This window comes from Chiloscyllium plagiosum, unplaced genomic scaffold (genome assembly GCF_037043375.1).
Source record: "Chiloscyllium plagiosum isolate Xiang-an unplaced genomic scaffold, Cpla_swu_hap1 HiC_scaffold_33, whole genome shotgun sequence".
NCBI classification, from domain to species: domain Eukaryota; kingdom Metazoa; phylum Chordata; class Chondrichthyes; order Orectolobiformes; family Hemiscylliidae; genus Chiloscyllium; species Chiloscyllium plagiosum.
The window spans coordinates 1,675,382-1,697,763 of record NW_028270171.1 but is presented as its reverse complement, the minus strand read 5'-3'; the positions used below and the strand labels follow the sequence as shown (position 1 = coordinate 1,697,763).

At 43.1% G+C, this 22,382-nt stretch overlaps 1 protein-coding gene across 1 annotated transcript in view; it reads left to right on the top strand.

Moving 5' to 3' along the window:
• Positions 1-22,382, top strand: part of LOC122542074 (branched chain amino acid transaminase 2) — a 67,609-nt gene that overhangs the window by 22,158 nt on the left and 23,069 nt on the right. The window contains exons 3-8 of the mRNA XM_043679394.2: positions 2,582-2,782; positions 3,994-4,104; positions 11,777-11,896; positions 12,759-12,922; positions 17,672-17,814; positions 18,233-18,318. Coding sequence (XP_043535329.1) covers positions 2,582-2,782; positions 3,994-4,104; positions 11,777-11,896; positions 12,759-12,922; positions 17,672-17,814; positions 18,233-18,318 — 825 coding nt within the window. The remainder of the gene's footprint in view (positions 1-2,581; positions 2,783-3,993; positions 4,105-11,776; positions 11,897-12,758; positions 12,923-17,671; positions 17,815-18,232; positions 18,319-22,382) is intronic.

The window sequence follows — 22,382 nt, the reverse complement described above, 5'->3', positions numbered from 1 at the left end:
ATCACTGCCTGAAACATTGACTCTCCTGCTCCTCAGACGCTGCCTGACCTGCTGTGCTTTTCCAGCGCCATACCTTTTGACTCTGTTTCTTATCTCAAGCCAGTTTATATCACATGGCTTTGTCTAGATGGTTAGATGAGCTAAGCAATTGGCTCACAATGGGGAGTGCTTGATCTTTCCATCAGCATTCCAGTTTTAAATAGCTTCCAAATACTTTTCTTTAGATTTCTATCTTTAAAGCCAACAAGTCTATCAGGTATTTTTGCTCTGAGTGTCTTTCATGTAATTTAAAGAGAGGTGCAGTTATCAGCACCTGAACACATCAGTTACATTTCAAGTTTTTACCCAGGGACATGCCCTGGCTAAATCAGTCACTGTGGGTGTACAGAAAACATAAAAGAAAGTCACTTGACACTCTGTACTGCATCTTCTGTTGAGTTGAATTATCCTTTTACAATGAAATATAGGCTTTCCCCGGGTTACGAGTGCCCATACTTACAAATCGTCCTTCGTAAAGCCTATATTTTAAAACATCGACTTACATACAATGGTTCGTAATAACGAACGGGCAAACTACTTTGCACGACGTTCAAAACACTGCGCATTTTCAGCGGTTCGTCGTACCTACACACAAACACACACACACACACACATTTTTCTCTCTCTCTGTCAATTATAAATTCTATACTGCATTGTAGTTACATTTATTATTATTACTGTATTGTTATATTCAAGATGTTTTAGGTAAAATATATACTAGATACTAAGACAAACAGTTTACTAATTGACACTAGATATGAACCATACATAACTGTTCTGACTTACATACAAATTCGACTTATGAACACACTTGAAAACAGAACTCGTTCATAACCTGAGGACTTCCTGCATTGACTAAGTTATTCATTACAGAATGGACATATGGTGAAATTAAGATCTGCAGATGCTGGCGTTCAGAGTCAAAATTAGAGTGGTGCTGGAAAAGCACAGCAGGTCAGGCAGCATCCGAGGAGCAGGAAAATTGATGTTTCAGGCAAAAGCCCTTCATCAGGAATGAGGCTGGGAGCCTCCAAGGTGGAGAGATAAATGGGAGGGGGTAGGGTTAGGGAGAAGATAGCTAAGAGTGCAATAGGTGGATGGAGGTGGGGATAAAGGTGATAGGTCAGCCAGAGGGTGGACTGGATAGATTGGAAGGAAGATTGGCAGAATGGGACAGGTCATGAGGGTAACTGGCAGGTTGGAACTGGGATAAGGTAGGGGAGGAGAAATGGGAAAACTGGTCCATTGATGCCCTGGGGCTGAAGTGTTCCAAGGTAGTAGATGAGGGGATTTTCCTGCTCCTTGGATGCTGCCTGACCTGCTGTACTTTTCCAGCACCACTCTAATCTTGACTCAGATCTCCAGCATCTGCAGTCCTCACTTTCGCGATACTGCATGGTTTAGCAATCTGAAGTGCTGTGTATATTAAAGGGGTAAAGGCATCATAGGCATCATGGGCTGCTCTCTCATAAAAGTGAAGTGGGAGTTGATTCAGGGCATGCTGACACAGGGCACACAGACACAAGATGGCCGCTGAGCCATACGTTGTTATGTAGCACACAAGATGGCCGCTGCGTCATTACATGGAAAAGAACAGCGAAGCATACACAGATACTGCCTGAGGCCAACAGGATACCAGTACAATAGACGCAGAACATAGATAATTAGTTTAAGACGGATGGGGGAGAGAATTCACGTCAGTAACGTCTACTGCCCTCCAAACGATCACGACCAATTACTAGAGCAATGAACTTCCTCATAGCTGCTGAAACTGACAGTGACTTTGTAACATTCCTCTGAAACTGACAATGACTCTGTAACATTCCTGTGAAACTGACCATGACTTTGTAATGTTTTCTCCAAACAAGCCATGCTGTATAAATAAAGACTGGATATTTGGACCATTATACCATGAAATGTATAAAATACTGTAACATGTGCTCCGAGGGGGAGAGTAGGACATGCGCTCCAAGGGGGAGAGCAGGCTCACAGCTGACAGCCGTGCTGCTGGATGTCTCTCTCTCTCTCTCTCCCCCCACCCCAGAGCTCCGCTTTCTTTGTACAATAAACTCTGTCGTTGAATCCCGATTCTGACTCCGAGACTGGTGATTTTTTCCCCACAACAAGAGCATCTGATCATATGTCGACAATAAAATGGAGTGTGTTGAAAGGGTGGGATGAACCTTGTATGAATTTCCATACTGTAGAGTATCTAATCTAATCTAAATCTCTACAGAATCTCTTACTACATCCAGCATCTCTAGCTCTGCACTAATCCAGAGAAGTATCCTTACAGTGGCCGTGAGGTGGCAAATTTAAACTTCAGAAGAGTATCATGTTACATTGATTGGGGCTGTGCAAAAGGTTACTGATCTGACTGTTAACTCTATTTCACTCTGCACAGATGTTTCTAGTATAGATTTTGAATTACCAGCTTCTAGAGTCTATTTCTTTTGTAATAGCTTGTTGTTAAGCTTGTCGTTATATCATCACACTGCCTTTAAGAAGGCACGCTGGTTAACTCTCTTTCTCCCATGTATAGGCTGCTGATTTACAGATTGAGATTTCCAAACACCCCAAGGAGAAGCCTGTCAACAGCAAGTTGGTGTTTGGAAAGTCATTTTCAGATCATATGTTGACAATAGAATGGAGTGCAGAAAAAGGATGGGATAAGCCACTTATTAAACCCCTACAGAATCTCTCACTGCACCCAGCATCTTCAGCCCTGCATTATTCTATTGAGGTAAGTTTTCTTTACAGTACTCATGAGGTGGGGAATTTAAATTTTGGGGCAGTATCTCATTATTCAAATCAAGGCACTGCCAAGTGTAAAATGGTTCAAACTTTCTGACCCAATGTACTACCCTATTTAACTCCATCCATCCACTATTTATGCTTTTGTGTCTTGGAACTTTTTAGTTCATTTTCCCTTTCTAATACACTTTTTAAAAAGCTGAGCAAGATAATATTTATGTTATGATTACCAGTTTTCCTCTTCTTTATAGTATTTATTTTTAATAATAATTCAGAAACCATTAGACCTGTTAACTGTTACTTTGTGATAAACACCTGACTCTTGACATTTTCCTGTTGGCCTCCCCTTCTGTTCTCATTTCCTAGTTGTATCTCCAATTTGAAAAAGGATTGATATGCAAAACATTAGACCTTTATTTCTTGCAGATGTTTAGCTGCAATGTGTTCCCAACTGTTTCTGTTTTATATCCTTTCTACCTAGACCATTCACCATTTGGGCTTAGAATGTAAAGCTTTCTTTGTAGCTGATCCCTATATTAGCCATTTTTAGTTTGCAGAATGGTTTTCAGCAAGTGTCTCTTCTATCCCTTTAATTTTAGGATAGTTGACAAACTGGATGATTGGTGTATATGCAACTATTTACAACCTCATTTCCCTGCTCGCTCACAATGGTCTCTACAAGTTACAAAACAGTAATGTATTTAAACAATCAGTGATGTAGCCTGAATCCACTCTTACTAACCTTTGCATGTCAATATCAGCATGCACCCTTAATGAAACACTTAGTAGAGATCTAGAGGGAAGGGCAATCAGAGAAGCTAACCTCTCAGTCACTTGTCCACTCAACTTCAGACCAGGAAAAAAAAATGATGAAACATATGCACTGTTACAGTAACTGTGGCTTTTACAATCCCAGTAGCCATGAATAAATCCAACTGGAAGTTCAGTTCACTCTCTGCGCTGTCTCCAAAGGAACTGTAGACCCTGTGCCTTTGCCCACTCCCTCTCCACTATCTCACCTCTGCCACAGATAAGTTGCTCACACACTCCAATTGGTGCTGGGGTTCTGGAAGGAGATGCAAATGAAATAAGTGGGTGTAATTAATTTATTCTTGTGTTCTTCAGCAATGCAGTTGAAGCATTGATGAATAATTATAGCTTGAACTCAGATATCTTTTCACTGCTGTTTTTATCCAAAAGCTGTTCGAAGGTATGAAAGCTTTCCGAGGGATAGACAACAAGATTCGCATGTTCCGACCCGATTTGAATATGGAACGAATGCATCGATCAGCGCTCCGAGCATGTCTGCCGGTATGTAGGACAAAGGACATTTCAATGTGTTGTACATTAATTGCATAAAGAATGAAAAAGACAGATGTTAGTTCATATGGTGTCTAAAACTGTCTCACAGGAACATCTCAAAGTGCTCACCTTATGAACATATGAGTTAGGAGCAGGAGATGTCCATTTGGCTCCACCAATTCAATAATATTATACTTGATCTAACCATAACCTCAAATCCATATTCCTGCCTGTCCCTGGTAACCTTTCATCCCTTTACTTTGTCCCTGCCTATGACTATGTCTCTGCTTCCACCAGGTTTGTAAGAAGAGAGTTCCAAAGGGTGCCTCACGCTGAGAGGAAAAAAAATTGCCTAAGCTGTGTTTAAAATGGACAACCTCTGAATTGTAAACAGTGATCAACGAGTTCTAGATTCTCCCATAAGAAGAAAGATTTTCCACATACTTCCTGTCACTCCCCTCAGGATCTTATATGTTTCATGAAGTCACGTTTTACTCTTCCAAAATTCAGCAGATACAATCTGATCTCATCCAATCCTTTTTCATAACACACATCCCTCCACCCCCATTCCGGGTATTAGTCTGGTAAAGTTTCACTGAACTCCTTCCAACGTAATCACATTTTTCCTTAAGTGAGGAGATCAATGCTGTACACAGATGCAGTCTCACCAGTGCCCTATATAATTGAAGCACAACTTTGCTACTTTTGTATTCAATTACTTTCCTAATTACTTGTTGTACCCGGACAGTAACATTTTGTGATTCATGGACGAGGACAGCCATCTGTACATCTCTGAGCTCTGCAATCTCTCACCATTCAGATTTATGCTTCTTTTTACTCTTCCTGCCAAAATGGACAATTTAACAATTTCCTACATTATGCTCCATTTGCTCACTCATTTAACATTACCACATCCCTTTGTTTGTTCCTTATTTCTTGTTCACAAATGACTTTTCTACAATCTTTTCTACAAATTGGATAGCATCACCACCTCTGAACCAGAAGATCCCGGTTAAAGTCCCACCTGCACTGGAGATTTGTCACAGCATGTCCAACAAGTTGATTAAAGTATCTATAATGAAGATTAATGCAAAGTATCTGTTCAATTAATCTGCCATTTCCTTACTTAGAACAAAGAACCTGGCAGCACAGGAACAGGCCCTTCAGCCCTCCAAGCCTGCGCCGATCCATATCCTCTATCTAAACCTGTCACCTATTTTCTAAGAGTCTGTATCCCTCTGTTCCCTGCCCATTCATGTATCTGTCTAGATACATCTTAAATTACTCTATCATTCCCACCCCTACCACCCCCACTGGCAACGTGTTCCAGGCCCCCACCACCCTCTGCTTGAAGAACTTTCCACGCGTATCTCCCCTAAACCTTTCCCCTCTCACTTTGAACTCATGGCCCCTAGTACTTGAGTCCCCCACTCTGGGAAAAAGCTTCTCGCTATCCACCCTGTCTACACCTCATGATTTTGTAGACCTCAATCGGATTCCCCCCTCAACCTCCGTCTTCTAATGAAAATAATCCTAATCTACTCAACCTCTCCTCATATCTAGCACCCTCCATACCAGGCAACATCCTGGTGAACTTCCTCTGCACTCTCTCCAAAGCAGCCACATCCTTTTGGTAATGTGGCAACCAGAACTGTACGCAGTATTCCAAATGTGGCCGGACCAAAGTCCTATACAACTGTAACAAGGCCTGCCAACTCTTGTACTCAATACCCCGTCTGATGAAGGAAAGCATGTTGTATGTCTTCTTGACCATTTTGCTGACCTGCATTGCCACCTTCAGGGTACAAAGGACCTGAACACCCAGATCCCTGTGAACATCAATTTTCCGCAGGAATTTTCCATTTACTGTATTGTTCGTTCTTGAATTGGATCTTCCAAAATGCATCACCTCGCACTTGCCCAGATTGGACTCCACCTGCCATTTCTCTGCCCATCTCTCCAATCTATCTATATTCTACTGCATTCTCTGACAGTCCCCTTCACTATCTGCTGTTCCACCAATCTTGGTGGCAATTGATACCTTCCCCCAAAACATTTATGTATATCACAAATAAAAGTGGTCCTGGCACGGATCCCTGTGGAACACCACTGGTCACAGGTCTCCATTTGGAGAAACTCCCTTCCACTACTACTCTCTGTTGCCCAGCCACTTCTCTATCCATCTAGCTAGAACACCCTGGACCCTATGTGTCTTCTTGTTCTCCATGAGCCGACCATGGGGAACTTTATCAAAACCTTACTAAAGTCCATGTATATGACATCTACAGCCCTTCCCCAATCAATCAACTTTGTCACCTTCTCAAAGAATTCTATTAAGTTTGTAATACATGACCTTCCCTGCACAAAACCATGTAGCTATCACTGATAAGTCCATTTTCTTCCAAATGGGAATAGATCCTATCCCTCTGTATCTGATCCAGCAGCTTCCCTATCACTGACGTCAGACTCACTGGTCTATAATTACCTGGAGTATCCCTGCTACCCTTCTTAAACAAGGGGACAACATTAGCAATTCATCAGTCCTCCGGGACCTCACCTGTTCAAGGATGTTGCAAAGATATCTGTTAAAGCCCCAGCTATTTCCTCTCTCACTTCCCTCAGTAACCCAGGTCAATACCATCTGAACATGGGGACTTGTCTACCTTAATGCATTTTAGAATACCCAACACATTCTCCCTCCTTATGCCGACTTGACCGAGAGTACTCAAACATCTAACCTCAATATCTGTCATGTCCCTCTCCTCAGTGAATACCAATGCAAAATACTCATTAAGAATCTCGCCCATTTTCTCTGGCTCCACGCATAACTTTCCTCCTTGGTTTTTGAGTAGCCTTTTGCTCCTTATATATGAAAAAAAGGCTTTGGGATTTTCCTTAACCCTGTTTGCTCATGACTCTCATGACTCCTTTCAGCCCTCTTAATTATAGAGTCATAGAGATGTACAGCATGGAAACAGACCCTTCAGTCCAACCTGTCCATGCCAACCAGATATCCCAACCCAATCTAGTCCCACCTGCCAGCGCCCGGCCCATATCCCTCCAAACCCTTCCTATTCATATACCTATCCAAATGCCTCTTAAATGTTGCAATTTTACCAGCTTCCACCACATCCTCTGGCAGCTCATTCCATACATGTACCACCCTCTGTGTGAAAAGTTGCCCCTTAGGTCTCTTTTTTATCTTTCCCCTCTCACCCTAAACCTATGCCCTCTAGTTCTGGACTCCCCGACCCCAGGGAAAAGACTTTGTCTATTTACCCTATCCATGCCCCATAATTTTGTAAACCTCTATAAGGTCACCCCTCCGCCTCCGACGCTCCAGGGAAAACAACCCCAGCCTGTTCAGCCTCTTCCTGTAGCTCAGATCCTCCAACCCTGGCAACGTCCTTGTAAATCTTTTCCGAACCCTTTCAAGTTTCACAGCATCTTTCCGATAGGAAGGAGACCAGAATTGCACGCAATATTCCAATAGTGGCCTAACCGATGTCTTGTACAGCCGCAACATGACCTTCCAACTCCTGTACTCAATACTCTGACCAATAAAGAAAAGCATACCAAACGCCTTCTTCACTAACCTATCTACCTGTGACTCCACTTTCAAGCAGCTATGAACCTGCACTCCAAGGTCTCTGTTCAGCAACACTCCCTAGGACTTTACCATTAAGTGTATAAGTCCTGCTAAGATTTGCTTTCCCAAAATGCAGCACCTCGCATTTATCTGAATTAAACTCCATCTGCCACTTCTCAGCCCTATGGCCCATGTAGTCCAGATCTTGTTGTAATCTGAGGTAACCCTGTTTGCTGTCCACTACACCTCCAATTTTGGTGTCATCTGCAAACTTACTAACTGTATCTCTTATGCTCACATCCAAGTCATTTATGTAAATGATAAAAAGTAATGGACCCAGCACCGATCCTTGTGGCACTCCACTGGTCACAGGCCTCCAGTCTGAAAAACAACCCTCCACTACCACCCTCTGTCTTCTACCTTTGAGCCAGTTCTGTATCCAAATGGCTAGTTCTCCCTGTATTCCATGAGATCTAACCTTGCTAATCAGTCTCCCATGGAGAACCTTGTCGAACGCCTTACTGAAATCCATATAGATCACATCTACTGCTCTGCCCTCATCAATCTTCTTTGTTACTTCTTCAAAAAACTCAATCAAGTTTGTGAGACATGATTTCCCACGCACAAAGCCATGTTGACTATCCTGAATCAGTCTTTGCCTTTCCAAATACATGTACATCCTGTCCCTCAGGATTCTCTCCAACAACTTGCCCACCACCGAGGTCAGGCTCACCGGTCTATAGTTCCCTGGCTTGTCTTTACCGTCCTTCTTAAACAGTGGCACCACGTTAGCCAACCTCCACATTCCCGATATTTTTCCAAAGCTTTGTCTTATTTTTTAATATTAATTCTAAATCTCACTTTCTATAGGACCAACACTCACTTTGATAATTCTTCTTTAAATAATTATAGAAACTCTTACCATTTTGTTTTATACTTTTGATTAGTTTTCCTTTATTTTTTTTTTCTTCATTTGTTGGTTATTCTTTATTGATTTTAAAATACCATCCAGTCTTCTGACATAGCCCCATCTCTGTACAACTATATGCTTTTTCTTTAGAGTTTATTCTGTATTTGACCTTTACCGGTTAACCACCACTGCTGGGTCTGTCCCTTGGGATTTTTCTTAGTTGTTGGAATGTATCTACTTGTGAATTCTGAAGTAGCCTCTTAAATATCTGCCACTCCATTGACTTTTCCTTGAACCAAATTTTGCAAATTAACTTTAGTCATCTTTCATGGCCTCACAATTATCCTTGTTTAAAGAGTGTGCTTTATCCATTCCTCTCTCCTTCAAACTGAATGTAAAATTCTGTCATATTATGGTTGCTATTATCAAGGAGTGTCTTCACTGTGAGTCACTAATTAATCCAACTCATTGCACAAAATCAGGTCTAGACCAGTCTGATCCCTGGTTGGTGCCAGTATGTGCTGTTCTATGAAGCAATCCTGAAAACACTCTGAGCTCCTCATCTAGACTCCCTTTGCTTGCATGATTTTTCCATTTCATGTGGTAATTAAAATTGTCCATGATTATTACTGTGCCTTTCTGTGAAGACTTCATTATTTCTTTCTTTATAATCCAAATTACCATGTAGTTTCTATTAGGGGGGCCTGTACACCATTACCACAAATAACCTCACCAATAGTACGGTGGCTCAGTGGTTAACATTTCTGTCTCACAGCGCCAGGGACCACGGTTCAATTCCACTTCAAGCAATTGTCTGTGTGGAGTTTGCACACTCTCCCTGTGTCTGTGTGGGTTTCTTCCCACAGTCCAAAGATGTGCAGGTTAAATGGTTTGGCCATGCTAAATTGCCCATAGTGTCCAGAGATGTGCAGGGTAGATGGATTAGCTCTGGGCAATGCAGGGGTAGGAGGGATGGGATGCCCTTCAGAGGGACAGTGTGGACTAGAAAGGTTGAATGGCCTGCTTCCACACTTTGGGGATTCTCTGATTTGTTTTTTCTCATTTTTACACAAAATACATCCACATCATGGTTTCCTGAACTTAAATCATTCCTTTCGATTGTTTTAATGCTATTGTTAACTAACAGAGTGACACCTCCACCTTTTTCTAGTTTCCCGACTTTCCTTCAAGATCCCAATCCGTGTCAGTCTGTAGCTATGTCTCTGTAATCGCTATCAGTTCACACTTATTTATTTTTATTGTCAATCTCAGGTTCACCTATTTTGTTTTGAATGTTATGTGCATTCACATAGAGCCTTTAGTTTTATTCCTTTGCTGTCTCTGTAAACTCTAGTCCTGTCTGTTAGTTTATTATTTGACTCAAACTCTCCATCCCTTCCTGTCATAATCTGTTTATCATTTCCCATACTAATACCTTTCTGTCTTTGTCCTTGACCGTATTCTGATTTACCACATCTTCCCAAATTTTATCCTTTCCCAAATAGTGATGCAACTGAGTCAAAATGTAGAGATTGCTTCCTTTTCCTCCTCCCCCTTCCCCCACAAACAAACCTGTAAAGTTCTGTCCAGCCCTGGGGCTGTTATTCTGAACCCTGCCATCGGGTCTGCAACACCACCATCGGGACATCAGGAAACTGGAGCACCTGGAGGAAACCCACACAGATACAGGGAGAACATGCAAAGTCCACACAGACAGTTGCCCGAGGTTGGAATCGGACAGCGGTGCTATTGCAGCTTAAATTCCACTACATTCTTTCTTAATCCCTCCTCTTAAGATAAAGATGCAAGATGTTATGGGTAAAGTATTAGCATGGGTAGACGATTAGTTGACTAACAGGAAGCAAAGACTGGGGATAAATGAATGCTTTTCTGGTTGGCAATCAGTGACGAGTGGTGTGCCTCAGGGATCAGTGTTTGGAGTGCAATTATTCACAGTTTATATAGATGATTTGATGTTTGGGACCATGTGTAGTGTGTCAAAGTTTGCCGATGAAACCAAGGTGAGTGGTAGAGGACTGTGGAACTTTGCAGAAGAACATAGTGAGTGGGCTTTAAGTGAGTGGGCAAAGGTCTGGCAGATGGAGTTCTTATGTTTCCCGTATCATTATGATTGGTCAGTTGGCTCAGCTCTCTGTAGAGCGTCAAACCTGTTGAATGGTGTCAAAAGCTGAGGTTCCTGTCCTCCTGCTGTCTGGGTCGCCTCATCTGCCTCACTTACAGTCACACTCTTCTGTGCATGAACACTGACCAAATTAGACAACCCAACCCAACTGGTACGACTGCCTCCTGGTCCAAAGAATCTGGGTAACCTTACCCTTCTCTACAACATTGTATTGTCTGTGGGTCAGCATCCTGCTCGGACATTCTGAGCCAAAGCTGCTCAAACTGCAAACACTTGCCATAAATATGTTTACTCTAGATCTGGGTTGCATCCAGGAACTCTTCCGTGCTGCACTTGTAGTACGTTACCTGTCTTGCCATCCTTAATGTGGTACAAGTAACTACTTACAAGTCAATATAAAATTGAATAACATCAGTATCAGCAACCACCAGTTGCTATTTTATGCTGAACCTTAAGCATAAAATAAACTCTAGTAACTTACCAGAAACTCGCTCACTAACCAGCTCCTTCTGTAGCAGAGTCGAATCAATTTCTGAGTTTGAAACAATTTAGGAAAAGCAAAACAACTGAACTTTCTTTAATGAGTTAAATGCCTCACTCCATTCCAATACATTTCTAAATCCACTCCAACTTATTATTTGCTAAATGTGACTGTTGATTTGCACCATTCAAAGTACGTGCCACCATTTGCACACACTAATGCAGTACTAACGGCATATTCCATTGACAGTGTCACCATTCATGTGTAATATGAAACTAAGCCACACATTTGGCTGTTTGTCGGTTCCAGATCAAATACATGCGTAGGAAGGAAAAGCTTCATTTATACTGTAATGACAATATATTTTCATTCTATTCTCAGAAACACACAGCAGCATGGTGTTCTCTTAGCCAGCAACATCTGTTCTTTCTCAGAATGCAGATTTCTAGTCTACTGCAATTGTCCATGTTGTTCTGAAATGATGCGATCTGTTGGGTTGCCCTCAGGAGTATAGAGGCTCTGCATTGTCAGAGTTTCTGAAGCTTATCTGTATTTTAGGGCTTTGACAAAGAAGAACTCATGGAGTGCATCCGAAAGCTCATTGAAGTTGACAGAGAATGGGTCCCATATTCTGACACAGCAAGTCTCTATATCCGGCCCACTTTCATTGGAACTGAGGTATGAAGCCTTTGTTTTTCATGTTTTAAGTTGGAGTATGTCTAGAGTATTGTTTAGCGGATTTGCTTGCCAATGTTATGCTTGCACTGAAGGAGAAATCCTACAGAAACAAGTTCATCACAACTGATCATTCTTTAGATGCTTCTATGTCACATGATCTTCCTCCTGGAGACTGAAATCACAGATTATTCAATATAGTCAGAGGTGATTCGCCCAGCTGTCTTTGTGACAGTGCTGGTTCCACACTAGAGCTACCAACTTTAAACCCATTTTTCTCTTTTCTGTGCTCTGGATAATTTTATTCTTGATTTCCTTCCTCCCTTTAAAAGATTCCTTTCTTTTGGATATTTTTGAGCACATTTTAAATATATTGCCCAAATCCTCCCAATCTCACTTGCTACTTTCTGCCATGTGAAGTATCTTAGAACACTTCAAGAAATGTACTTTACAAATCCAAACTATTGCTTGTCCATTTCCCTTTAAATAATTTTTATTGTCTCAGCTTCAGTTTCTGATTGTGGTAATACATTCCTTTGCTTTAAAATGCTTTTCTATAAACTTATCCCTTGTCCTTTTACAAGCCCTAATCTTGTTTCCATGTCACTTATTCACTCACCAGTGCTATACGTAATCACATTCTGTGTACTTTCTCAAATTCTGAACCTTCTTTGTACACAAATACACAGCTGATGTTTTAAGTCCCATCTGTACTTCTCATTCCTGCTGTTGTGCATTTGGTCAGCAAGTTATTGATCTCCATTTGCAGGGAAGTTTACACCAAGAAGTTCTCATTAAACATTTGTCATGAAGCTGCAATGAGTGGAACATGCTTTCATATTTCCATATATACATTTTTTCCCAGCCTTCCCTTGGGGTGTCTCGAGCTAATCATGCCCTACTCTTTGTTATCATTGGGCCTGTTGGACCATATTTTGCCACAGGAAGTTTCAACCCTGTCTCATTGCTTGCTGATCCCAATTTTGTACGTGCTTGGAAAGGCGGCGTAGGTGACTGCAAAATGGGAGGGTAAGTAATGTTGAACAAATGAAGATGATTTTCAGATCAAATTTTTATAAAAAACTTGTTTCTCACTCTATGATGGAGAAAACACCATGTCGTACATGGTCGAACAGGTAAGACGCACCTTAGTGAGGTCAGGACCTTACAGTTCCCAGATTTGATTTCCAGTCTATCCTCTAGTCAGCATTAACAATGATGGGCTAGGAAAAACACAAGGGCCCATTATTCAGATCTTACTGGATGGTTCTGTATTAGCATCAGATGAACATTAGATTTGGTGGTATAGCATTTCCTCTCAGTTACCAACCCAGTAACTAAATTCCCATCAGCTACAATTTCTTGTACAGCCAGTTATCTGAGTCTGCTTGCAGTTTTGCTGCAGTTCGTCACCAACTGTAATGAGGATAATGTGACAGCAGTCAGAGGGGACAAACTAGGACAGAACGTTTTGAAAGTTATAATACAACCAGACAAAGTTAGCGTTGTTTTATGAAAGGGGTCTCAGTGAACATTCTCTGAAGTGCTTTTAAAACCTTTCTTTAAATAAGGAAACTGAAATGAGCACACTAGCTCAGTTGCGGACTCAGCAATGCTCTTGATAACTGTAGCAAAGTATATATTGCTGTAAACAACAATGTTCCATGTGCTTGCTTACTTATTCACTTGTACTGACATATTAACTTTGCGATTCATGTGCCAGGGCCCCTAGCTCCCTTTAAGCTCTACAATCCCCCTCAATAGAGGGATGACACTTTATTTGTCAAATTTTTCACCCATTCACTTTACCTATCTGTATCACTTTTCTGGCTCATTATGTCCACTTCATTTCCAGCCAATATTTGTGTCATCTCCAAATTTAGTAACCGCACATCAGTCCCTTCGTACATATTGAAATAGCTTGTAAATCAGCACTGATCCCTGCATCACTCTATTCCTTGCACCTTGGCAACTGAAACAAGATGAATTTATGCTTATTCTCTATTTCCTGTAAATTAATCAGTCCTGTATCTACTCTATTATATTATCTCCTAAAACATGAGCGCCTAGTTTACATAGAAAACTTTACAAAAATAATTTTACCACATTAACCAGTCCCCCCTCAATCCAAATTGTTTGTTACTTCAAAAAACTCCAAAACGTCAGTCAAACAAAATTTTCCTTCACAAAACCATGTTGACATCAAGCCTTGAGATTTTCTAAACTCCTCACTTTGTCCTCCTCAATGAAAGATTCTGGCATTTTCCGTATGTCAGATGTGAAGCTAACTGGCCTGTAGTTTCCTACTTTTTTTTTTGAGTAAAAAAGTGGCACTCTCTAGTTTCCAACCTGACAAAACTTTTCCAGAAGCTAGGGAAATTTGAAAATTGAAACCAATGCATTTACTATCTCATCAGCTGCTTCTCTTAAAACTCTAGGATGAGGCCCATTGGGACCAGAATACAAGAACAGAGATGTACTGCTAAGGCTGTATAAGGCTGTAGTCAGACCGCATCTAGAATATTGTGAGCAATTCTGGGCCCAGTATCGAAGGAAGGATGTGCTGGCATTGGATGGGGTCCAGAGGAGATTTACAAAAATGATCCCAGGGATGAAGACTGGTTGACGTGTGGTTGAGGACTCTGGGTCTGTACTGGTTGGAGTTTACAAGCATGAGAGAGGATGACATTAAAACTTCGAGGCACGGCTAGAGTGTATTTGGAGAAGATGTTTCCACCAGTCGGAGAGACTAAGACTGAGGACACGGCCTCAGAGTGAAGGGACAACCTTTTAGAATGAGATGAGGAGGAACTTCTTCAGCCAGAGGGTTGTGAATCAGTAGAGCCCATTGCTGCAGAAGACTGTGAAGGCCAAGTCATTTTATTTAAACCCGATGTAGATAGGATCTTGATTATTAAGGGGATCAAGGATTATGGGAAGAATGTACGAGAATGGATTTAAGAAAGATATCAACCACGATCAAACAGCGGAACAGACTCGATGGGCCAAATGGCCTGCTCCTATTTGTGACGTGGGAACTTGTCAGCTTTCAGTTCACATACTTTTATCAGTTTTCTTCTTCTGACGAATGTTTTAAATTCTTCCCTCCCTTTTAGTTCCTGATTCACAATTATTTCTAGGATATTATTTGTATGCTCTACAATAAAGAGACAGAAAATATATGTTCAATTCATTTATCATTTCCTTGTTTTCCATTATTATTCCCCAGACATGTTTTCTAGTACACTAACGCTGTACTTACTCTTTTGCTTCATTGGCCATGGATTTTCTCATGGAATCTTTCTTTCTCACTGGAAAGTATCTTCCCTGAGTCTTCTGAAAGATTTCCTGCAATGTGTGCACTTCATCTCTGGGGATCTACGCCATAACCTAATTTCTCAATTCACTTCAGTCAGCTCTGACTTCATGCCCTTGAAATTGCTCTTACTTAAGTTTAAAACACTAGTCTTCAATCCAGTGTTCTCTTCCTCAAACTGAATGTGATATTCATCCATGTATGACCCAGCTCCCTTCCCTTTCACTGTGAAATCATTAATCCTAACTCATTTCACATTACTAGATTCAGTATAGCCTACTCCCTGGTTGACTGTAGAATGAAAGTGTCCCAAAAACACTCAATTAGCTACCTGTGCCAATGTGATTTGTCTAATTTATATGAAGATTTAAAACACCCATGATTTTTTAATACTTTTCTTACAAGCCCCTACTATTTTTTTCCTGTATATGTCAATCTACAATACTATTACTGTTACCATCCCAACATGCACCTTCTGCATTGTATTGCTAATTTCTACCCAAATTGATTCTTCATCTAGATGACCCAAACTAAGATTATCTCTCTCTCTCTCTCTCTCTATTATGCAATATCATCTTTATTTAACAGAGATTCCCCTCCACTTTTCATAGCTCCAATCCTTAAATATGTACCTTGAACATTCACATCTCCATATTTGTTATCTAATAGTCTTGTCTCTCTAATGGCTATTGATCATACATATTTATTTCTATTTCTATAGTCAATTTGTATTTCTACATCTGTATTAGGAACAGAAATAGGTGTATAGCCCATTAAGCCCGCTTCACCATTTAATAAGATCATGGCAGATCTGTTTTAAACAGTATCTCTCGGTTTTGGACTCACCCACAAGAGAAAACATCTTCTCCACAGCCACCTTTTCAAGACCATTCAGGATCTTGTACACTTCATTCAAATCACACCTCACTTTTTTAAACTCCAATGTATTTATATCCTCCCTTACAGAGACCAGAACTACACATATATTCAAGATAGGGTGGAGAACTGGGTCTGGGTGGGATGCTGTTTAGTGGGTTAGTGCAGACTCAATGGGTCGAACAGCCTGTCTCCGTACTTTACGGATTCTATGATTCTGTGCACTTAGGGATAGCCTCCTTAGTTCTGATGTTTTATTAATTTTGTAACCTCCAGCTTATCTGCTGGTGCACTGTTAAATTTACACTCTTTATCCCTTTTTGCCACACTTTGATCATTTCATTCTCTTATTGCTACCTTGCCTTATTTTCTCCATATAATTTACCATGTCTGCCCAAACCTGATCCTATGGCCATTTAAAGCTCTTTCTATATCCTCGTTATATAACTTGCCAAAACACTGGTTCCGGCATAGTTCAGAAGAAATCAATCACAATTTCGCAGTGATATAGTTCTTATATTCCCCAGTACTGGTGCTGGTGTCCCATACATCAAAATCTATTCCTTCAGCATCAATCTTAACATTAGCGCAATTCGGAGAAAGTTTGTAAAGTTAATTTCTGGAATGAAAAGGATCTGTCAGTTTGTACCTACGCTCACTGGAGTTTAGAAAACGAGAGTTAATCTTCTAAAAATATATAAGATGCTGAGGAGCTCAATAGGATAAATGCTAAGATGCTAATGTCTTGGTCCCAATTTTAAAAACAAGAAGTTCTAGAACTTTTTGAATGCATTCTTGATTGACACACAGACATTGCTATCAAGGCTGGCATTTATTTCCTGCCCCTATTTACACTTGGACCTGCCAGAATTGAACTTGCTGTAATTGATCTCCGAAGTGGCCTAGAGAGCCAATTAAAAGTCAGCCTCCTTACTGAAGTCATTTGGAAGTGCGACTGGGTGAGAACAGCAGATTTCCTTCCTTAAAGAACATTAGTGAACCAGATGGGTTTTTACAGCAATTGACAATGGCTACATGGTCATTAGACAAGCTTTTAATTCCTAATTCAAAAGGGTTATAGTTTCAAAATAAAGAGTTTCCTATTTAAAATGACAATGAATAGGAGTTTCTTCTTTCAGAGACGTTTTACCCTTTAGAATTGAGTCCCCAGAGGGCAGTGGAAGTTGACCCATTGAATATATTTCAGGTTGAGTCAGACAGACTGTGAAATACAAAAGAGCCAAAGTTCATAAGGGCGTAGACAGGAAAATGGACTGAAGGGCACAGTCAGATCAGCCAAGATGTTATTGAATGGTAGAGCAGGTTTGAGGGGCTGAATGGTTCACTTCTCTGATTTCTTTGTTCAGGAGTAAATAGTTAACCTTAATGGTTAAGGTGATTAAATTATTATTATTCTGATTTTGAAGACTGCTATTTGTTGAGTGATATTTCAGTGCAGATGTAACAACCAAATCCATTCCCAGTCTCAGCATCTTGCATTTTATGTTCTTAACATTTTGAAATATTTCCTCACTTGAAGGTGTGAACATCTGACAGAATTTTCTTCTCATTTTCTTGCTGCCTAGAAATTATGGTCCAACGATATATGTTCAGAATGAGGCCCAGAAACAAGGCTGTCAGCAAGTTCTGTGGCTTTACGGAGACAAGCATGAGCTCACAGAAGTGGGAACTATGAACATCTTCATTTATTGGAAGAATGAGCAAGGCGGTAGGTGACATGGTAATTCCAGCTCCTCACTCACCGTGCTGGTACTGACATGTTAAAATGCGTTATGATTCCCGATTTCTATTAACAGTAAAACTGCATGATTTACATTTTCACACTTCTGAAAGCCCAAGCTTGACATCATCCAATGTTAGTTTGTGATTCTGTCCATCTTTTTGTGTTATTATCAGCTGTCCTACTCAATGGCTCTTGACTTTTAATCTGTGTTTCTCAATAATAACCAACAGATTGCAAATTTTAAGTGTTGTGTTAGCCCATGAAAGCTCCCTAGTTTTAAACACGCAGTAAAATTATGGTCAGTGAGATCTCTTTAGCTATCAGTCACACTTGTTCAGTGATTTTTTTGGGCAGTAAATTTAATTTTCTAGTTTGTTAAAGGATTCTACATTTCTCTCCTCAGAGGTAGAGTTGCTCACTCCTCCACTGGATGGTACAATCCTCCCAGGAGTCACAAGGCAGAGTTTGTTGGACCTGGCTCGTCAGTGGGTAAGTTGGTTTTCTGGGAACTGGTCTTTATTCGATATTCTCTTCTATGAATATGAAATACTTTACCAGTAGCCACTGTCCTTCATAACTGAGCCACAGGCTTATGTTCTGGGGTCATCGGTTTAAATCCCATGTCAGAAGCTGATGGATTTTATATTCAGTTTATAAATCTGGAATTGAAGCTCGTCTTGGTAGTGGCAATCATAAAACTATCATAATTTGCTTGTTAAATCCCATCTGGTTCAAAATATTCTGCTCTTACCTAGTCTAATCTACATGTGACTCCAGACTGACATCAATATGGTTGAATCTTAAATGTCCTCAAATTGACCCAGCAAGCTGCTCAGTTCAAAGCGATGAGTGTCAAATACTGGTCTTGCCAACGACATCAACATCCGATAGCAGATTATTTGTTTTAAAAGTATATCCGTTTGCAAATAGCATGAGATCCTATTGCTGATTTTGGTTTATTGCTCTCTTAATTTAGATTGCTTCCTGTCTTTCTGAATGTGTGACAGGCTGCTGAGAAATGGCATTAGGCAGCAGAGTGCCCACATGTTCCCAGCCAACTTCAAAATGTCAATGGGACGGGTGTGCAGTGTTTGGAACCAACTGGACCTTGTTGACTATGAGGTTCTTGATTGAGCTTGTTAACCTGGGCCTATCAGGAAGCCCTGGCTGACCAATATTATCAGGGGATCACCCCTGCCTGGACAGAATTTCACATTGGCCCCAAGGTCCCGTACTTCCCGCGGGAGCCTGTGCCCCACAACCTGAGCCGCCTCCGAAATTTTAATTTTGTTTCGTTTAAGGAGGTGAAAAGAAGGGCCCTGTAGAGACTGCTGCTGCACACCATCCACCTCTTCTCCCTCATCCACCGTCCGGACACGCCTTGGCGTGCCCATTTGCCACCGGGCGGTGGGGATCCCCAGTGGAGGGCTCTCTACGCGGGAGTCCTCCCCCTTTCTCTCGGGGATCTGGGGTGGAGGGTGTTGCACGCAGCAGTCCCCTGCAACCGCAGGTTGCGGTGGTTCACGGACTCCCAGCCCAACTGCTTGTTCTGTGGTGCTGTGGAGTCCGTGGACCACGTGTATATTGGGTGTGGGCGTTTGCACTCCCTTTTTGATTTCCTTAAAAACCTTCTCCTCTGTTTTTGGCTGCACTTCAGTCCCACGCTCCTGATCTTTGGGCACCCGGTACGGAGGAAGGAGGGCAGGTCTGAAGACCTCCTCGTGGGTCTGCTCCTGGGCCTGGCCAAACTGGCCATCAACAGGTCCAGGCAGCGGGCCGTGGAGGGGGTCGTTAGGGCCGACTGCCTGCCCCTCTTCCGCGGTTACGTTAGAGCCCGGGTGTCCTTGGAGAAGGAGCACGCGGTGTCCACCAACACCCTGGAGTTGTTCAGGGAGAGGTGGGCGCCGCAGGGAGTGGAGTGCATCATTTCTCCCTCCAATTCTATTTTGATTTAGTCCCATCCCTCCCCTCCCCTTCACTGTTTTGATCACACAGCACTGTCCCCTGATGTGAAGGGCAGTGCTTGTCACTGGCCACCCGGGTGTTTTCCTATCTTCCTGGTGGTGGAAATTGAATAAAGATTGGTGCACTTTGTGTCTTTCACTGTAAAAAGAAAAGAAAGAAAAAAAAAAAAAAATTATCAGGGGATCACCCCTGCCTGGACAGAATTTCACATTGGCCCCAAGGTCCCGTACTTCCCGCGGGAGCCTGTGCCCCACAACCTGAGCCGCCTCCGAAATTTTAATTTTGTTTTGTTTAGGGAGGTGGAGAGAAAGGCCCTGTATCGACTGCTGCTGCACACCGTCCACCTCTTCTCCCTCATCCACCGTCCGGACACGCCTTGGCGTGCCCATTTGCCACCGGGCGGTGGGGATCCCCAGTGGAGGGCTCTCTACGCGGGAGTCCTCCCCCTTTCTCTCGGGGATCTGGGGTGGAGGGTGCTGCACGCAGCAGTCCCCTGCAACCGCAGATTACGGTGGTTCACTGACTCCCAGCCCAACTGCTTGTTCTGTGGCGCTGTGGAGTCCGTGGACCACGTGTATATTGGGTGTGGGCGTTTGCACTCCCTTTTTGATTTTCTGAAAAACCTTCTCCTCTGTTTCTGGCTGCACTTCAGTCCCACGCTCCTGATCTTTGGGCACCCGGTACGGAGGAAGGAGGGCAGGTCTGAAGATCTCCTCGTGGTTCTGCTCCTGGGCCTGGCCAAACTGGCCATCAACAGGTCCAGGCAGCGGGCCGTGGAGGGGGTCGTTAGGGCCGACTGCCTGCCCCTCTTCCGCGGTTATGTTAGAGCCCGGGTGTCCTTGGAGAAGGAGCACGCGGTGTCCACCAACACCCTGGAGTTGTTCAGGGAGAGGTGGGCGCCGCAGGGAGTGGAGTGCATCATTTCTCCCTCCAACTCTATTTTGATTTAGTCCCTACCCTCCCCGTCACTGTTTGATCACACAGCACTGTCCTTTGATGTGAAGGGCAGTGCTTGTCACTGGCCACCCGGGTGTTTTCCTATCTTCCTGGTGGTGGAAATTGAATAAAGATTGGCGCACTTTGTGTCTTTCACTGTGTCTCACACCTGCACACACACACCATGGGTGCTGGGGATAAAATAAGCACTACCGCACTTAGGTGGTAGTGTGGGGGTTAAATTAAGAGAAAAAAAAAAGAAAAAAAAAAAAAGAAAAAAAAAAAAGAAAGAAAAAAAAAAGAAAAAAAAAATTATCAGGGGATCACCCCTGCCTGGACAGAATTTCACATTGGCCCCAAGGTCCCGTACTTCCCGCGGGAGCCTGTGCCCCACAACCTGAGCCGCCTCCGAAATTTTAATTTTGTTTCGTTTAAGGAGGTGAAAAGAAGGGCCCTGTAGAGACTGCTGCTGCACACCATCCACCTCTTCTCCCTCATCCACCGTCCGGACACGCCTTGGCGTGCCCATTTGCCACCGGGCGGTGGGGATCCCCAGTGGAGGGCTCTCTACGCGGGAGTCCTCCCCCTTTCTCTCGGGGATCTGGGGTGGAGGGTGTTGCACGCAGCAGTCCCCTGCAACCGCAGGTTGCGGTGGTTCACGGACTCCCAGCCCAACTGCTTGTTCTGTGGTGCTGTGGAGTCCGTGGACCACGTGTATATTGGGTGTGGGCGTTTGCACTCCCTTTTTGATTTCCTTAAAAACCTTCTCCTCTGTTTTTGGCTGCACTTCAGTCCCACGCTCCTGATCTTTGGGCACCCGGTACGGAGGAAGGAGGGCAGGTCTGAAGACCTCCTCGTGGGTCTGCTCCTGGGCCTGGCCAAACTGGCCATCAACAGGTCCAGGCAGCGGGCCGTGGAGGGGGTCGTTAGGGCCGACTGCCTGCCCCTCTTCCGCGGTTACGTTAGAGCCCGGGTGTCCTTGGAGAAGGAGCACGCGGTGTCCACCAACACCCTGGAGTTGTTCAGGGAGAGGTGGGCGCCGCAGGGAGTGGAGTGCATCATTTCTCCCTCCAATTCTATTTTGATTTAGTCCCATCCCTCCCCTCCCCTTCACTGTTTTGATCACACAGCACTGTCCCCTGATGTGAAGGGCAGTGCTTGTCACTGGCCACCCGGGTGTTTTCCTATCTTCCTGGTGGTGGAAATTGAATAAAGATTGGTGCACTTTGTGTCTTTCACTGTAAAAAGAAAAGAAAGAAAAAAAAAAAAAAATTATCAGGGGATCACCCCTGCCTGGACAGAATTTCACATTGGCCCCAAGGTCCCGTACTTCCCGCGGGAGCCTGTGCCCCACAACCTGAGCCGCCTCCGAAATTTTAATTTTGTTTCGTTTAAGGAGGTGAAAAGAAGGGCCCTGTAGAGACTGCTGCTGCACACCATCCACCTCTTCTCCCTCATCCACCTTCCGGACACGCCTTGGCGTGCCCATTTGCCACCGGGCGGTGGGGATCCCCAGTGGAGGGCTCTCTACGCGGGAGTCCTCCCCCTTTCTCTCGGGGATCTGGGGTGGAGGGTGTTGCACGCAGCAGTCCCCTGCAACCGCAGGTTGCGGTGGTTCACGGACTCCCAGCCCAACTGCTTGTTCTGTGGCG